Source organism: Festucalex cinctus, chromosome 14 (genome assembly GCF_051991245.1).
Source record: "Festucalex cinctus isolate MCC-2025b chromosome 14, RoL_Fcin_1.0, whole genome shotgun sequence".
In the NCBI taxonomy this organism is placed as follows: domain Eukaryota; kingdom Metazoa; phylum Chordata; class Actinopteri; order Syngnathiformes; family Syngnathidae; genus Festucalex; species Festucalex cinctus.
In genome coordinates, this window is record NC_135424.1 from 22,879,574 (window position 1) to 22,896,805 (window position 17,232).

At 40.5% G+C, this 17,232-nt stretch overlaps 1 protein-coding gene across 1 annotated transcript; it reads right to left on the reverse strand.

Moving 5' to 3' along the window:
* Positions 1 to 23: 23 nt before the first annotated feature.
* macroh2a2 (macroH2A.2 histone) lies at positions 24 to 11,534 on the reverse strand. The gene is made up of 9 exons (XM_077494416.1): positions 11,221 to 11,534; positions 9,739 to 9,916; positions 8,471 to 8,577; positions 7,049 to 7,246; positions 2,303 to 2,407; positions 2,114 to 2,213; positions 1,928 to 2,017; positions 1,672 to 1,846; positions 24 to 678 (listed from the first exon to the last, which is right to left on the reverse strand). The coding sequence occupies exons 2-9, from the start codon at positions 9,908 to 9,910 to the stop codon at positions 513 to 515; spliced, it is 1,113 nt and encodes a 370-aa protein (XP_077350542.1). The 5' UTR covers positions 9,911 to 9,916; positions 11,221 to 11,534; the 3' UTR covers positions 24 to 512.
* Positions 11,535 to 17,232: the final 5,698 nt, after the last annotated feature.

Here is a 17,232-nt window from a genome sequence, read left to right on the forward strand (position 1 = left end):
ATTTTTTTAAATGTGTCATGTCCTGATGTTTCAAGAGAAAACAATTTTTTATGTACAGTTTGAATTTAAGAAAAAACTGATGAGCTAAAAAGAAAACTAGCCTAGTTATTTATTAAGCGAAATGTGTTACTTTCTCTTCTGTATTCACAAATGTTCTTTAACCAAGCAATAATTTGACATAAATACTCAATTGTTCAAAACAATTTTCAGAAGGATAACCTAATACCAAAGTATGACAGTCGCAGCCGTTTTTTTATTAAAGGGAAAAAAAAATACTCAAAGCTATATGGTACCTTGCCCTCTGTGAAAAGGTATAGCTAAATAGTTTTATTTACTTAATAAATAAAAAATGTGTTGTTTACGTAGGTTACCTTTTGTCTGATATTTACATTTGTTTGATTATCTTAAAGTGGAGAAACAATGCAAAAAAAAAAATTAACATGAGAAGAGAGCACACACATATTGACACCAATCAGCATGACACACGAAGAAAAGTCAACAACGATGAATCCTCACTTGGAGTCCAACTTGGCCATTTCCTGAAGGTATATTCCGATGCTCTCACTGTCAAACACAACAAAGTAGATGTTCTTCAGAGAGGAGTTGGTGGATGACACAAAGTGGTTGGAGATGGCCTTGAGGATGAGCTGGGCAGCCGTTGGCTTTGGGAAGCCGTTCCTGTTGGCGAGGTTCAAGTAAGGACAACAAGAAAGACTCTCGCATTCAGTTGATTACATGTTAGGACAAAGATACAATATTTAACTGTAATCGGTTTCCATTATTATGATTTATTTTGCATTATTATTAGTTTGTTGTTTTGTTTTGTTTTAAAGACCTTCTTTTTGTCTCTTAGTTTGTGGACAAATTTCCAAACACAAATATTGTACCCCCAACTAGTTCATAGGTCTCAAACTCAGGTTCTCAAGGGCCGCAGCACTGCATGTTTTAGAGGTTTCCCTCCTCCAACACACCTGAATCAAATGATCAGGATCGTATCCGGTTTCTGCACTATACTCTACATTCTTCTTCGTCGCTTAGCTATGTCGTCGTCATGTCCACAATATTTAGAAGGAACACATCTGTTAAAAAAAGTCAGGTTGATTTTTATTTGTGCAGTTCTAGCACCCTCTAGTGGCTAGTTTATTAGTGCAACTTAATTTTCATTAGGGATGTTTTGGCCTTGTATGTTCAAAATCTATGCTAATTTGCTTGTGAAGCGATCAATGTGTGCTTGCATTAGCAAGTAAGTGCCTCAATATTGTTATTAGTGATTGTAGGTGGTTGATATGCATTGCTTTTATGTACAAAAGCACAATACTGTTTTGTTTTGTTTTTTTAACATGAGCGCTTGTTTTGTTTTTTGTTTTTCAATATTGTGATCTTTTTTAAATATCGCCAACCCCCCACAATATCGTGATAATTATCGTATCGTGGCCTTCATATTGTGATATCGTATCGTGATGTTTGGATATCGTTACATCCCTAGTGCCTTCTAGTCTTCATGCTGAAACACGACATAACCTTGTAATGTAAATACTTTCTTCAAAAAGTGGTCCACTATTTGTGCTCGTTCCTTAAACATCCAGCCAAGGTACATCAAATCCAGAATGAATCACTTCAAGTAGCTGAAGCACAAGTCAGTGATTAGCATAAAAGTGGGTGTGTCCTCACCGCCCGGCAGGGAGCGATGGGAAAGCCAGTGACTTGAATTTCTTCTCCTCTGCAGCCGAGAGGCAGTTCTCCACCGTCTTTTCCAGATGTTCCTCACACTTATCTGAGCCCCACTGAGGAACGTTGCAGTGGATGACGACGCGGGCTGTCATGCCACTGGCCTGGCTCACTGCCACTGCATGGGGGGGGGACGCATCCTTTCAAGTTCAGGAGCAAAACACACAAAAGAAAAGATGATGATTCTTGCAGTCGTTACCTGATGCCACCTCCAAAGGTCCCTGTGCTTTCCGTAGCTCCTTCACTCCCTCCAGGAATTCTTGGCCTCCTGCCTTCTCCAATGCGTTGCCTGCAAACAACACAGCAGCAGCAACAGATCAGATGAGTGCAAAAAAAAAATTTTTTTTTAAAGTCAAAAGGTGTCTCCAAATCGCTCCTTTCTCACCGACGCCATCTTTGAGGTCCATCTCTGCATTTGTCGGGTTAATTATGGCATCTACCTTGATTGTTCCAATCTTGCCAATTTCAGTCACTGTGAGCGAAAGCTGTGGTTCCCCCCACCATCACCAGCATACTGTGAGTACAACGTAGTGAAAAAAGCAAAGCAAATCTGGCCGTTATTACGCAGTACTACCTTTTGACCAAGGAACAGGCTCTTGGCTGAGAGGACGGTAAATCCATCTCCGGGACCATCTTCCGCTGTGGAGTTTGGTACAGATTCTTTGTCGTTGTCTGTGCTCTTTACCACATGGAGAAACAAGAATGCGACAATGAAATTCAAAACAAAATCCACAACGTCAACACTGTGAAAGCTTTTGAAAAATTATCCAATTTTTTTCCACAATATTGTGATTGTGATTTTTTTTTCCCCTTTTTTTACATCCACTCGCCATATATATTTTTTAAAACAGGTAAAAAGTTAATCTGTATTATATAATAAATTGCCAGATTCATTGTACTATTGTATTGTTTGGTTGAAGTATGAATTTATATGAAAGATATATATATCTACTTCAGTTAATTGTAACCTTAGTAAACACTCTGACTTGCCGTCTTTTAAGTATTAACGATGACAACTTGACAAAATTCTATCAAGCAAGTGTGAAGTAAACGTTAGCATCAGATTAACGCTCAAAACAAGTGGTTTTGCAAGGAAATGCTTTCATTTTGTAAATGACCAAAACACATTGAATATCAAAACTGAGAATTAAAAGGAGACAGTCCCAAAAACTTTGACTTGTCGTCTCTCATGAGGTTGGCCCGCACCAGCTAGCTAGTACGCTAGTACTGAAGAGCTTTGGCTGGCTACTGTGGCATACGTTGTGAAGTTGCTCTTCTTACTACGCCACAACAGTGTGCTGAAATAAAAACAATGTCATGACGGTCTGTGAGCAGGTGTGGAGAATGGGTCGCGAGTAATTGGCATATCTGGTGTATGTTTACACCTGTTGAACAGTCAACCGTGACAGTATTTAGAAGCCAAAGTAATAACACAACCACCGGTCACCAGATTGAGTAGTCATGTTCAAACGTTTTTTTTGTTTTGTTTTTTTTCTGTCAGAGCAGAAGCTCGACAGTTTGATTCTGAACCTGACAGTAATCATCACTCTGTACATAAAGAACAAGCTTTGCTCATTTCTAAGCTAAGCTAAATTGTTTAAACAGTAATCAGTAAAAGTGTTGGGGCGATTTAGTAGACTTTTCACAGATGTTTGGCCAAAATTGTGTTCAAACGTAACGTAGCTAATTTTGCACAGCAAAATAGCAGGCAAATATAAAACATGTCTGGAAGACTGTGGAGAGAAAATCTACTGGCCAAACTGAACAATAATCAGAAAAAAAATCCACTTCGGTTACGGCATCAACCTGGGGAAGTGGCCTATAATGTTAAAAGTATATTAACTCTTTTACTGCCACATGTAAAAAAACAACCCCCACAGTGCCAGCTGATTTCGAGCATACCTCATCTTTCAAGGCAAACAGAATATTGTGTTCTGCCATCTGCTGGCCATAGTTAGTGGGTGTTTTTGATTTCACAACTCATTAACCCACTGAGCCATAGATGTCTATTAGACGTCTAGTCTAAGTTTAGACCGAAATTAGCCCGGCTATAATTGGTCTATATTTTAGCCCAAATCTAGACGATACAATTAATCAAGTAAATATTAACTATTAAATTTGAAAAATAACTGTAGGCTGTATAAATGATGGCAAAATGTTGAATTACTACGATTTAAACAGTAATTGATCAATGTAAAGTGTAGTTCATATTTAGATTTGATTTAGACGTCTAAATGAGGTTCTCATTCCAACTCTATTTAGACCAAATCCTGACGATTACGGAGGTTTATATTTAGACCAGATTTAGACGTCTAAATCAAGACCTCGTATCAACCTCTCTTTATACCACATCTTGACAATGTAATTAAATACCTTATAATGTCCCAAAAATAACCACACAACAGTTTCGGTATAAAATAAAATGCCGGTTCGCACGAATGGTGAGCGGCAGTCCCAAGCATGCAGATGGTCAACACTTCCTCCCCACTAGGTGGCAGCAACGCGCTTAAAAGAAGCTTACACTTCTGGTCAACACAAACAGAATGCCAACTGTAGTCGACTGTAGACGTCGGTTGCAAAACAAATACTTGCTTCTCGAAAACAGCTCGAAGAGCTGCTTATGGGTGAGTGCTCAGCGATACGTTATTGAAGTGTTATTTTGTTTTACAATGTTTAATGTATCTATCACTCCGATTGTGAGTAAAACAATTGCATGCTACCAAGTTAGCTTAGTAGCTAACTTGTTAGCTTGCCAGTTTATGCTATATACATGGTGTTAGTTTGTTCACAGTTAAGTTGCCAATTTGTGCTACATCGTGTCAGTTGTTTCATTTATAAATAATTTTGAAGATAAGTGCTTCCGGCACAAGGTGTTAGGGAGTTAGTCAGCTTTTTATTTCTTTTATGTTGGCTAGTTGCTACAATGTTTTAAATAAACATAATGATTATGGATTGTACATCAGCTGTTAAGATGCTTCCCCTCCCAATAGTGAACCGTGGATCTTGTGTGATCGCAAGGAGTCAACATATCCAAAAGCACAGACAGAATGCCACATCATTTTTGTAAAAAAATAAAAATAAAAAATAAAAAAAAAGGCAAAGATTTTTTGGTAATTGGAAAATGTTTATTTATTTCATTCTTCAAGAGCTAGGAAGAGAGTGTACGAATGGAGAAAAGAAAGGAGGTCATAAGGATTAAACAAATGTATTTATTATTATTATTTTTAAAGGTCATATCAATAGTAATTAAAGTTATTCTGTTATTTTTATGTCTGTTTGTCTCAGAGTTTCAGACAAGAGATGTAGATACCCTGATTGCCATCCATCCAAGTCTTTGGGAGAAATCAAAGCTGAGAGTGGACAGTTGCCCATGAAAACTCTGGAGACTTTTAACAAGATGTTCTGGGGAATTGGTGTATTTTTTTTTCTTCTGTGTTTTAATTTATGTATCCCATGCACTGATCTGTATACATGACTGTATAGCCCACACACCCCCATGCAAGCCGTTGAGGCCACAGGCTGGCCTGAAAAATGAAGCTCAGTTCCTTAGACCCCCAATATTATATTTGAAAGAGACCTCTTTTGTTGAATTACAGTTATAATTCTTTAATTAAAAAATACAGGTTTCCTCCTGTAAACATAATGAAGCATAAAATTTATACATGTATTTAAGGCAAGTTGTGAAATGTCTGAAGTCTTTAACAAATGTTAAGTGTTTAACAAATTTAAAACAAATCATGTTTCTACTAAGTACTGTCTCAAATGTCCAATTTTGATACTGTACTGTAAATGTATAGGATCGTATGCCGAGAAATGTTTCTTGGATGTAATAATATGGTGACCTCGTGGCTTCAAAATGTATGTATACAAATCATTGATCCCAGGCAGGTGGTGTCTAAAAAAAAAAAAAAATTCTGATTATTTTTATTTTTGAACTATTTTGGAAATTTTGTTTATTAGACTTTGAGCCACATTTCCACATTATGAAAACAAATATGCATAACATATCAGTAATATTGTATAGTTTTATTGTAATATGTTTAAGAATGTGTAAATAAATCAAATATATATTGGTTTCACATTCAAATATTTGTGATGGTTGGATGTTTGGAAAAAAAATATGCATTTATATTTAAATAGGATAGTTTGGTTAATCTTATCCAGTAGTAAAATAAGCATCACATTTGTGTTACTGAAACCTAGTTAAAAGGTCCAAAAAACACATGATGTGAATCGTCATAACATCCTGGAACTACATCAAGGTAAGGATCGCAGCTTATTTTTATTTTTTATTTTTTTTTATTTTTTTAAGACAACCTGATTTAACATTCATTTTTGACAGCTTTACTTTTAATATTGGTTCGTTGTGAATAATATGTTTAACTGACATTTATATGTCTAATGGAGTTTAACTTTGGTATAAAAGTGAACATGTAGCAAACGTCTACATTTAATATATTACACGAGAGGTCCGGGCGGTGATGTCTAATAGACGTCTAAAAAAAACTTTAATTTTTAGACCATTTGTAGGCGGTTTTTAGCCTAGACGTCTAAGCACCATTTAGAAATCTATTAGACGTCTTTTAGACCGAAAAATGGTGGGTGGGAACTTATGATCGCTGCACTTAGACGTTGCATGGCCATTGATAAACAAAAAAAATAATAATAAATTGTTGACGTCATTTAACGTTTACATTGTGATTTTACTAAACGTTATTAATCATTTTTGGTGGTCAAAGAGTTAGTAGAAATATTGATTTTGACTTCTGAGGGCTGAACAAATAATTTCTCAAAATTACATCACAGTACACGTATCTTTTTTTTTTTTTTTTTTTGCTTCTAGTCAGAAAAATACAGTTTGCTGCTATCCACAATGTGAAATAAGAACTGCTGTTCATTATATTCCAATGTTTTTATTGTTTTAATAAAACCCTTTCTTCAGGTCCCTGGAATTAAACTGAAAAGAAAAAAAAACCCTACACCACAAAATTAGAAAGTTACAACAATAATGCTACGAAATCAGTGTCTGTCACTTCAACTTTTTAACAGTATGTTAACACGTGAAACTGAATGTATCTAGTCACTATATATAAAAAATATAAAACAGACGACAAAAAAAAAAAAAAAAAGAGAGTCTTAAAGCCAACCAAAATAAGGCAGGGTTGTTGTTTTTTTCCCACATTACCGCCTTCACAATGTGAAAATTGCTTTCTACTACAACGCGATGTCAATTTGAAATTATTTTGTTCCGTTCTAATTAAACAAATCAAACTTGTTTGGTCTGCTGTGTCTGGTGCACATGTGACAGGTACACACTCACCTTTGGCTTTCGCCCTCGCTTGCCTTTAACCTTTTTGGAGGGTTTGACGGGTTTGGCGCTTTTGGAGCGCAATTCCTGCTTGTCGGGGACGGATGGCTGGCTGTCCGCTTTGACTCGGCTTCCTCGCTTCTTGGAAAGAAGCTCCGGGTGAATGCGAGGCAGAACTCCTCCATTTGATATGGTCACACCGCGAAGAAGCTGGAAGACATCAACGTTGAATCAACTCATACTCAAAGGTATTTCTTACTGTACTTCATTTTCTCAGTGTATCACTATATGTATGTAAATGTGCATCCTGTTAGAAACAGCCCTCTTTATAATGCTGAGCTGAGAAGCTAGTTCTAGTCGAGATTTACATACACAAATGTCTTGCACATAAATATGATTGCAATATAGTCTTTTTGAGTTTAAAATAGGGCCGTCAGGCGATAACAATTTTGAATCGTAATTTATTGCATGACTTAAACAGTTAACTCACGATGAATTCCACATTTTGTGTTTGTTTGTTTTTTTGTTTGTTTTTGTTTTTTCTCTCAGGCCACAACCCCCCGCCCCACCGCTCCCGGCCCCCGGAGCCCGACACCCGGGCCAGGGAGGGAGCCCCAGGCCCAAGGGAGGGGGTGGGGGGCGGACAGGGAAGTGGGGAGGGAGAAGCGGGGAGGAGACGACAAGAAGGGGAAAGGGTGGCGGGACATTTTGTGTTCTATAATGTACAATAAAATATTTTTTTCTAAGTTTACATACTTGTTAACAAAAGTGGGAAAAAATGTTAAACTAATAGAATTATGGACGCATCTTTTAGTCATTGATAGAGTTAAGTAATTTCATAATAACTCATATATTGAGTTAAAATTAAAAAGATGTACTGTTCTGTAAAGCGCTTTGTGACAGCTAAGGCTGTTTGAAAGCGCTTTATAAATAAAGATGACTTTACTACTATTAAAAAACGAGTGTGATACTGATTAGTGTTGAGGTCATTTTTCTGCCACTAGATGGCATAATTGCATTTGTTGGTGACGGCTCAGTGCATTTCTCTTTTCATATTAAGAGCTATCTAATCTTTAATATGAAGTAACTTGTGAAATTCTGCACATTTTTTAAATTTTAAAATACAACTTGATCCCACTCTCCACAAATAAATGCATTATTATTAACTTTAGTACTGCTAAATTTTGACGTGGATGTGTCTGCTGCGTTGTGACTAGAATTCCCCCAGGACAGGATTTCCAAATAAGGGGCGGTCATTAAATGTGCGTTAAAAAAAATAAATAAATAAAAAATAGTGGCGTTAAAGGAACTTTAAATTAACATACTAATTTTGACAACCCTAGTTTAAAATAAGATGTTAATTTTACTCAAACATCATCCATATTGTGAAGTTGTAACTAGAACTAGCAGATGTTCATACAATGTTGTAGCTACCTGGTTAAGCTCCTCATCATTGGCTACAGCCAACTTAATATGTCTTGGAGTGATTCTGCCCTTCTTGTTGTCACGTGCAGCGTTTCCGGCCAACTCCAAAATCTCAGCTGCAAGGGACAAGACAGAGACGTACAACATGTTCATTTTGATTTGGACTCATGTACCGGTACTCTTCGCTTCGTGATGCCCATTCTCTACCAAATTCTTTTGCTCTCTCTACAGGGCAATGTGGACTAACGATGCAGTAGTATTAACAATTCAAAATAGAGCAGATTTGAGTGAAGTGGTCTACCACGAGCCAACCATGAAATTCACAATTATATACATAGGCTTCCCTGTGGATGAAATAGTGAAGTGTATAATCTTATCTCAGCAACCAAAATGCAAGCCAGTATGGGCGATCAAGGCAACTGCTTAACAAACAATACAAAAACAAACAAACAAACAAACAAAAAAATCACATTCTCCACTCCCAGGTGGGAAGATAATGACTTCAAACAATACGCACAAAAAAACGCACATGGGTATGTATCGCACACAATGTATGTGAATAAGTGAAGAAAACTCAATATATTTAATATAACAAAAGCAAGAATGTGTTGATTTAATCACAATTGTTGATAAAATCTGAACTAGTGGCCCGATACAGTCATGTGGTGGACCCGGGCCATCAAGCCACTGTTAAAGGCATACTTTACTTATTTAGCCATGTTTGGCAGTCAAACATTAATATTTTGCCTATTATAAATTTGATATTTTAATTATTTTTCATGTACATTTAGTACCTTTAAAAACACATTTTGCAACTTGCTGTCGACTGAAAATGACATCACAAGGGCTCAGGTAACCAATCACAGCTCAGCTTGTGAATGTCACATGACTAAACCTAGAAAACAGGTGAGCTGTGATTGGTTACCTGACCCCTTGTGATGTCATTTTCAGTTGACAGCAAGTTGCAAAACGTGTTTTTAAAGGTACTATTTGTACATGAAAAATAATGAAAGTATCAAATCAATTATAGACAAAATGTTAACTTTTTATTGCTATAATGGGCTAAATAAGTGATGTATCCCTGTTTTCATGTATTTAGTGACTACATAAACAGTGACATTAGATGGTGGTAACCTAAAATGTTAATACAGGGGGAAAAAAACAACAACTAATTTTGGTACCAATACATAAATGGGAACTTAGAACTGCAGTGTATATGTACGAGGATAAAAATCCCTGAGAAACACATTAGCAGAGAATTTGTGCTTTCATCCTACCTGCCAAGTATTCGATGACTGCTGCCATGTAGACGGGCGCCCCCATGCCGATGCGATATTTATGCGTGCCAGTGCGCAGATACCTCATCATTCGGCCAACAGGGAAGATGACCCCTGCCCGGGCTGAGCGGGAGATCTTGGTGACCTTCTTTTTCCCCCCTCTGGCAGACATCCTCTTCTGCAGTACCAAATTTGTGAAGAGACAGAGTTAAGAGAAATCTAAACAACATAAACTGTATCATTAATTCTGCCTTTCCAAAGACATCAAAGTCCAGTTTTAATGGACAGTCAGGTGGGTATTCATTTAACGCTGCATTTATTATTGTGGGCGTAGAACTGCACTGCAATACACGAGAGGTGTTTCTAGTTTATTTATTTTGAGCAGGCAATTACATGTACGACAGTGTATTTTGCTTTAAAGGTTATAAGCTTTCAGTTTGTCCTGTATATTTTTATCACTCAATTATTTATTGTCGACATGTAAAATGTTTATTTGAATGGATGACTTACATGTTTGTTAAAAATTAAAGGCGTTTCAACTGTAAAACCACAAACACTACTTGTAAAATATGTCTTAATCAGTTTATTAATTAATCAAAGTTGAATCTATTACTTCCAACTTTTGGAAGGGCAATTTGGGTAAGGTCTGTGTTGTGACCCCGTCAAACACCGAAAAAATAAAGTTGTTGAAAAAAAAATGTTTTGGGATGACAGTAAGCTATTCATCTACAAAGGGAGAAGGAAGTGATCAACATTTGTTTGCATTTTCGTAACTTCAAGGTGGCGCTTATATGGCTAGGTGGCCCAATATTTTTGTCCATATACGTCACGTCCACCGCGACTTGGAGGCATTAATATTGGGTCCATTTTTTTTTTCTTTTGTGTTTTTAGGAATCATTTAATGGCATTTGAAATATATGAAAGGTTATTGTACTGGCCCACGGTATTGCCTTACTTAGTAACATTGCGAAGTATATGGACGCCATTGGCTCATTATCATGTTCGTGTCCGCACTAACTCGCACGGATTCTCTGGGCTGGCATTTCTGTGGAGGGATACAAGCACCGGAAAAGACGGGGCTAAGCACAACTCAACGTAGCTACGCAGACGCTAGTATTGAACATTTCTGCCATTCGCGTTGTACAAATGCTACCCTCAGCATCAATAGCTTAAGCGACTCGTACAATACTTGCATACACAAAGCAATTCACGTAATATAGTGCCTATAAATGTGCACTTTAACTAGCGAGTTGGCTGTGTCAAATTACTCCGCACATCTCGCGAGCTTCTACTGTTCGGTTACATTTTCCTCACTAAAACACACTTCAACATGGCCCTTCCCGCCCACTTATATTGTCATGTACAGCGCCAGTCCTCATGACAACCTTGCCAGACATAGAGACTAGGAAGAGGCAGTGCCCTCGTCTGCCAAACATAAGGCGCCGAAGCGTGTAAATAAGACAAACGGTCCAAGTTCTCTACCTGTTTTTCTGTCCTCCTGTCACGCGAGACAAGCGCGCCCTCGCTGATGAATCCTCAACAACACACTCCCGTATCCAAGCTGTTTCAATCTGAATTCGCTGCTCGTGTCGACTACCTCAGGTTGTTTTTCCTTCAATCCCTCTTAAAAATACAGCAAGAAGGACAAGCGCAGGCTGTATGGAGGCTGCCTCTGTGCTACTGATGCTGGAAAGGGGAAAAATTCAATACCAGGAAAAAGTCGATGAAAACGCCCCCCAGTAACGAGACTCCAAAAGAAATGTTTGAAAGAATGGCGATGTGACTTGAAAGTGTTATGTCGGGTGTTATTTAAATAAATAAATAAATAAATAAAAGTACAATTAAAAAAACAAAACAAAAAATCCATGGATTTTGAACTCATAATCAGTGGCGGAGCCAGACTTTTATAAATAGGGGGCCGGGGGGGCAAGGATACTTCATCCAAAGATGATGCCAAATTTGTTTTCATGAAAATTAATTTCAATCCGAGTCGCTAAATGTTCAAATATATTTAAGTACATATTAAGCACAGAGGAGATTTTTGCACATAATGTGCCATTTATGAACAATGTATAAAATGTACAAAAAATAATTCAGTACTGTTTAATCTGAATGAACTTGCACGCACACACGCAGATACTGTATTCATGCAATTATTCAAAAAAAAACATACAGAACTTTTATCAACATAACATTATATTATGAACATAGTGCAAATTTGTATTACAGGATGACTAAAGGTCCTAAGTGCCAAACTCTCCTTGTCGTTTCATTTTCTACACAACCTATGAAAAAGAAATGTATTACTCCAACTACTACTTCATTTACAACCACATAATTTATTAATGTGATTAAATGATAATGTTATTAAATCCTCCACTTCTACAGGACTGTCTCAGAAAATTAGAATATTGTGATAGTCTTTTATTTTCTGTAATGCAATAAAATAAACAAAAATACCATACATTCTGGTTTCATTACTAATCAACTGAAATATTGCAAGCCTTTTATTTTAAAATTGCTGATTATGGCTTACAGCTTAAACAAAACTTAAACATCCTGTCTCAAAATATTAGAATATCCTGAAAAAAGTATACTAGTCGGCTATTCAACTAATTACTTGAATCGTCTAACTCAAAAACCTGTAAGTGTTTCCAAGTGAATCCAGAATGTATGACATTTTTGGTTGTTTTAATTGCATTACAGAAAATAAAGGACTCTTTCACAATATTCTAATTTTCTGAGGCGGTTCTGTAGACTAAAAACGTTATGGCATAATCATAAGAGAATAAGAATAAATGTGAACGTCAGTTAGCGTCTGTTTGAACTTTCAACCATTGGTGGGTGCTATTGTATTGCATAACAACAATGCATTTATTTTTAGGTGGTCACTTGTCACCTTCTGTTTTACTCTCGCAAGCCTTTACTACCTTTTTATCTTACTAAAGCTTCTCCCGCTAACTGCTCTTGTTAGCCACCAAGGCTCTGACTAACTCCTGTTAGCCGCTCCAGCTAAATCGGCCCGCTCGGTCTTTTGGCGTCACTCGCCTGGCTTCGCACTAGCTGCCAAGTCACTGTTGCTCGCCGAGATGCTCATTATTCAAAATAAGAATTGGCGGTAGGCTTGCAAGTGTGGTCTCTCTGAGTCACTGTAGTGTGCGTGATTTGAAATGCATTCGCTTCGGCTACATTCTATGGTAGTGACATCTAGTGATCAACTATTACACAGTCACGTTAAAACGACTGAATGCTGAAAATTCTATTTCAAATCGCCAGTGCATCCTGTTGACAAAAAAATGAAACTGCTCACACCCTTCTTCATGTACACAATGCACCTATGACGTCACATCCACAGACAGAGGGCGGGAAATTCAAACCCAAATTCAATCTGAAAATTTACCGACCAGAGACTTGCAGCTAAGGTGGAACAGCTGTTCCATCCATCCATCCATTTTCTTGACCGCTTATTCCTCACAAGGCAAGGCAAGGCAAGGCAAGTTTATTTGTATAGCACATTTCATACACAAGGCAACTCAATGTGCTTTACACGAGGAAAGACAACACATAAGCATCAAGAAACAGTAGTTAACATTCAGAGGAAAAAAATAAAAAAATAAAAATAAATACATAAAAATAGGTTACAAAATTTACTAAAAAAAAAGGGTCGCGGGGGCTGCTGGCGCCTATCTCAGCTGGCTCTGGGCAGTAGGCGGGGGACACCCTGGACTGGTTGCCAACCAATCGCAGGCCACACAGAGACAAACAACCATCCACACTCACACCTCGGGACAATTCGGAGCACCCAATTAACCTGCCATGCATGTCTTTGGAATGTGGGAGGAGACCGGAGTACCCGGAGAAGACCCACGCAGGCACGGGGAGAACATGCAAACTCCCCCCAGGTAGGTCCGAGCCTGGACTCGAACCGGAGACCTCAGAACTGGGAAGCAGACGTGCTAGCCACTCGACTACCGTGCCGCCGTGGAACAGCTGTTAATCTACAAATTGGAAGATGTTTCAGTCATAAATGGTCATTTAGGAAACAAACCTAATAGACGAATGGACGCTGAAAATAATTCTGTTTTTGCAGAATTACTCACTGTTTCCTTGTTGAATGTTGAACAGTGAGAGGTGCTTCATGCATTTTTATAAAGATATTTGATGAAAAGATGTTTGCGCTCTTCCTCCCCCCTAAGACGAGATCGAAGACGACATTTTCATCCATTGCCTTGATTGGTCAAAACAATCCTTTTCCGAACGGATCTGTTAAGGTTCCGGTGCGACCGGAGAGTGGATCCCAGAATCACAGAACACAGAGGAGTAAGCGAGAGGTTTTATTCACCAAAACACGTGAATATGAACATAAAGCGCTGGACACAGCCAGGAAAAAGGTTAACAAAAGGTGCTTGCAAATTGCAAGGAGGGAAATTAACACAACACAAAAAGACCCGAAGGCTACAAACCGCAAACACAAGAAAGCAACAACTTACTATAGCTATGGAACACGCCACATAAAAGTGGGAACAAAAAGAGACGTAGCAAAACTTACGTAGATGAAAATCGAGAATCTTGGACTACAATAATAATTAGCGAAGGCGAAAAACAGTCGAAACACTAGGCGATGGCTGTGAGCAGACGGAGCAACGACCCGACAGTGGCTGCAAGGAGTCCCAGTTCTTAGGAAGGCCTAATAGGTGATGCCCTGCAGGTGTGGTGCAGGGGACACGCCCCTCTCATTAATCAGGCACTGTGAGACAAGGAAAACACACTGAGAGCCCAGCAACATGACAGTACCCCCCCCCCTCAACGGACGCCTCTTGGCGGACCACCTGGTTTTTCCGGATGTGCCGCATGGAACACACGCAGGAGGGACGGATCCAGGATCCAGGAGCGGGGAATCCACTGCCGCTCCTCAGGACCGTAGCCTTCCCAGTCGACCAGGTACTGGAACCCCCTGCCCCGAGCTCTAGAGTCCAAAATCTCCTTCACCGTGTAGATCGGTTCACCATCCAGGGTACGTCGAGCCGGAGGTGGAGCCGCCGGGGGGTTCAAGGTACTGGAGGATACCGGTTTGAGCAGAGACACGTGAAAGACAGGATGTACCTTTAGGGTCGGTGGAAGTCGCAGCTTCACAGAGACTAGGTTCACGATGGCCTCCACCTCGAACGGACCCACGAACCTCGGTCCTAACTTCTTGGCCCCACCGGCCAGCCTGAGATCCCGTGACGACAGCCAGACCATGTCACCCGGCCTGTAGACAGGGGCCGGTCGACGGCGACGATCCGCCATCTGGCGGTTGCGCTGAGCAGTGCGGGAGAGAGCCGCACGGGCCTCCCGCCAGACCCGATGGGCTCGCTTCAGGTGCAATTGAATCGAGGGGAGGACCACCTGCCCTTCTTGGGAAGGGAACAGCGGAGGCTGATAGGCATGGGCAACATAGAAGGGTGATTGACCAGTGGCAGAGGAAACCTGAGTGTTGTGGGTGTATTCAACCCAAGGCAAATGAATTGTCCAGTGGGATTATACTGGCATACGCACCGCAACATCGCTTCGAGGTCTTGGTTGGTTCTTTCAGTTTGTCCATTGGATTGCGGGTGGTATCCAGATGACAGGTTGTAGGTGGCCCCCAGGGACTTGCAGAACCTTTTCCAAACTTGAGAAACAAACTGTGGTCCACGATCTGACACAATATCCTGTGGTATGCCATGCAGACGGAAAACGTGCTTCACCAGTAAACGCGAGGTCTCCAAAGCGGATGGCAGCCGGGATAATGCGACGAAATGAGCAGACTTAGAGAATCTGTCCACAATAGTCAGGACCACGGAAGATCCCCGGGAGACCAGTCACAAAATCCAGAGCAATGTGTGACCATGGTCGAGACGGCACTGGCAGGGGATGGAGCAAGCCCGACGGAGGCTGGTGAGAAGCCTTTCCACATGCGCAGGCGGCGCATGCCTTAACGTAGTCCAGAACACCCTGCCTGAGAGAGGGCCACCAGAATCTTTGGGAAATAACCTCTCGCGTACGAGTCGCTCCAGGATGACAGGCCACCCTCGACTCATGCCCCCACTGCAGGACCTCTCGTCGTAGTACGTCAGGGACAAAGAGTAGACCTGCTGGGCATTCCGCAGGCACAGCTAAGTCTCATAGAGCCTCCACCACCTTTTCCTCAATCCTCCAGCGCAGCGCCCCCACCACGCAGTGGACCGGAAGGATAGTCTCGTCCTCAGTAGCCTCTCCACAGCTTGGGTCAAACATCCTAAAGAGGGCGTCTGGCTTCTTGTTTTTAGTGCCCTGTCTGTAAGTGATAACAAAGTCAAAGCGTGTGAAAAGAAGCGCCCACCTGGCCTGTCGGGGATTCATCCGCTTGGCTGTTCGCAGATATTCCAGGTTACGGTGGTCTGTGAACACTGAATGGTTCCTTAGCTCCTTCCAAAAAGGTGACGCCATTCCTGAAGTGCAGCGACAATGGCCAGAAGTTCACGGTTTCCCACATCGTAGTTTGCCTCGGCAGGTGTCAAACGTCTGGAGAAAAAGGCACAGGGGTGGAGCACCTGGTCGACCGGAGACCGCTGAGAGAGCACAGCCCCCACTCCTGAATCCGATGCGTCCACCTCAAGCACAAAGGGAAGAAGAGGGTCAGGGTGACGCAAAACAGGCGGGCAGGTAAATGCCCTCTTCAAATCATTAAAAGCCTCCTCTGCCGAGTCTAACCACTCAAAGCGAAGCTTAGGAGATGTTAACCTAGTAAGTGGTCTCACCTTCTGGCTATAATTGCGGATGAACCGACGGTAGAAGTTCGCGAACCCTAAGAATCTCTGCAACTGCTTCCACGAGGTTGGCCTTGGCCACTCGAACACAGTGCGAATCTTCCCAGCATCAGCTTGGATTTGGCCATCCTCCACCACAAACCCCAAAAATTGTACGGAGGATGAATGGAACTCACACTTTTCAGCTTTAACGTATAGACGGTTAGCTAGCAAGCGTTGGAGAACCAGTCTAACGTGTTGTTGGTGTTCCTTAAGATCGCGGGAGTAGATTAGGATATCATCCAAATAGACAAAACAAAACACGTTAATCATATCGCGCAAGACATCGTTCACGAAACATTGAAAGACTGCTGGAGCATTAGTTAGCCCGAAAGGCATCACCAAATATTCGAAGTGACCCAGGGGAGTCTTCAAGGCAGTTTACCACTCATCCCCCTCCCTGACGCGGATAAGGTAGTAGGCACTGCGTAAATCTAATTTTGAGAATATTTTGGCGGCTTGGAGGGAAGCGAAAGCTGAATCCAGCAACGGTAACGGGTACTTATTCTTTACAGTCATTTAATTTAGGCCACGATAATCTACACAGGGGCGAAGTGATTTATCCTTCTTATCAACAAAGAAGAACCCAGCTCCCATAGGGGAAGTGGATGGCCGTATATGCCCTGCCGCCAGTGCGCTTGAAATATACTCCCGGAGGGCTGCCAGCTCAGGTTGGGAAACATGG

Coding starts and splice junctions, on each gene's coding strand:
- macroh2a2 (XM_077494416.1), bottom strand. CDS start 9,910: ATGTCTGCCAGAGGGGGGAAAAAGAAGGTCACCAAGATCTCCCGCTCA. Junction 8,578..9,738: donor AGTCATCGAATACTTGGCAG/GTAGGATGAAAG, acceptor TGTCCCTTGCAG/CTGAGATTTTGGAGTTGGCC. Junction 2,408..7,048: donor AGCGAGGGCGAAAGCCAAAG/GTGAGTGTGTAC, acceptor CATGTGGTAAAG/AGCACAGACAACGACAAAGA.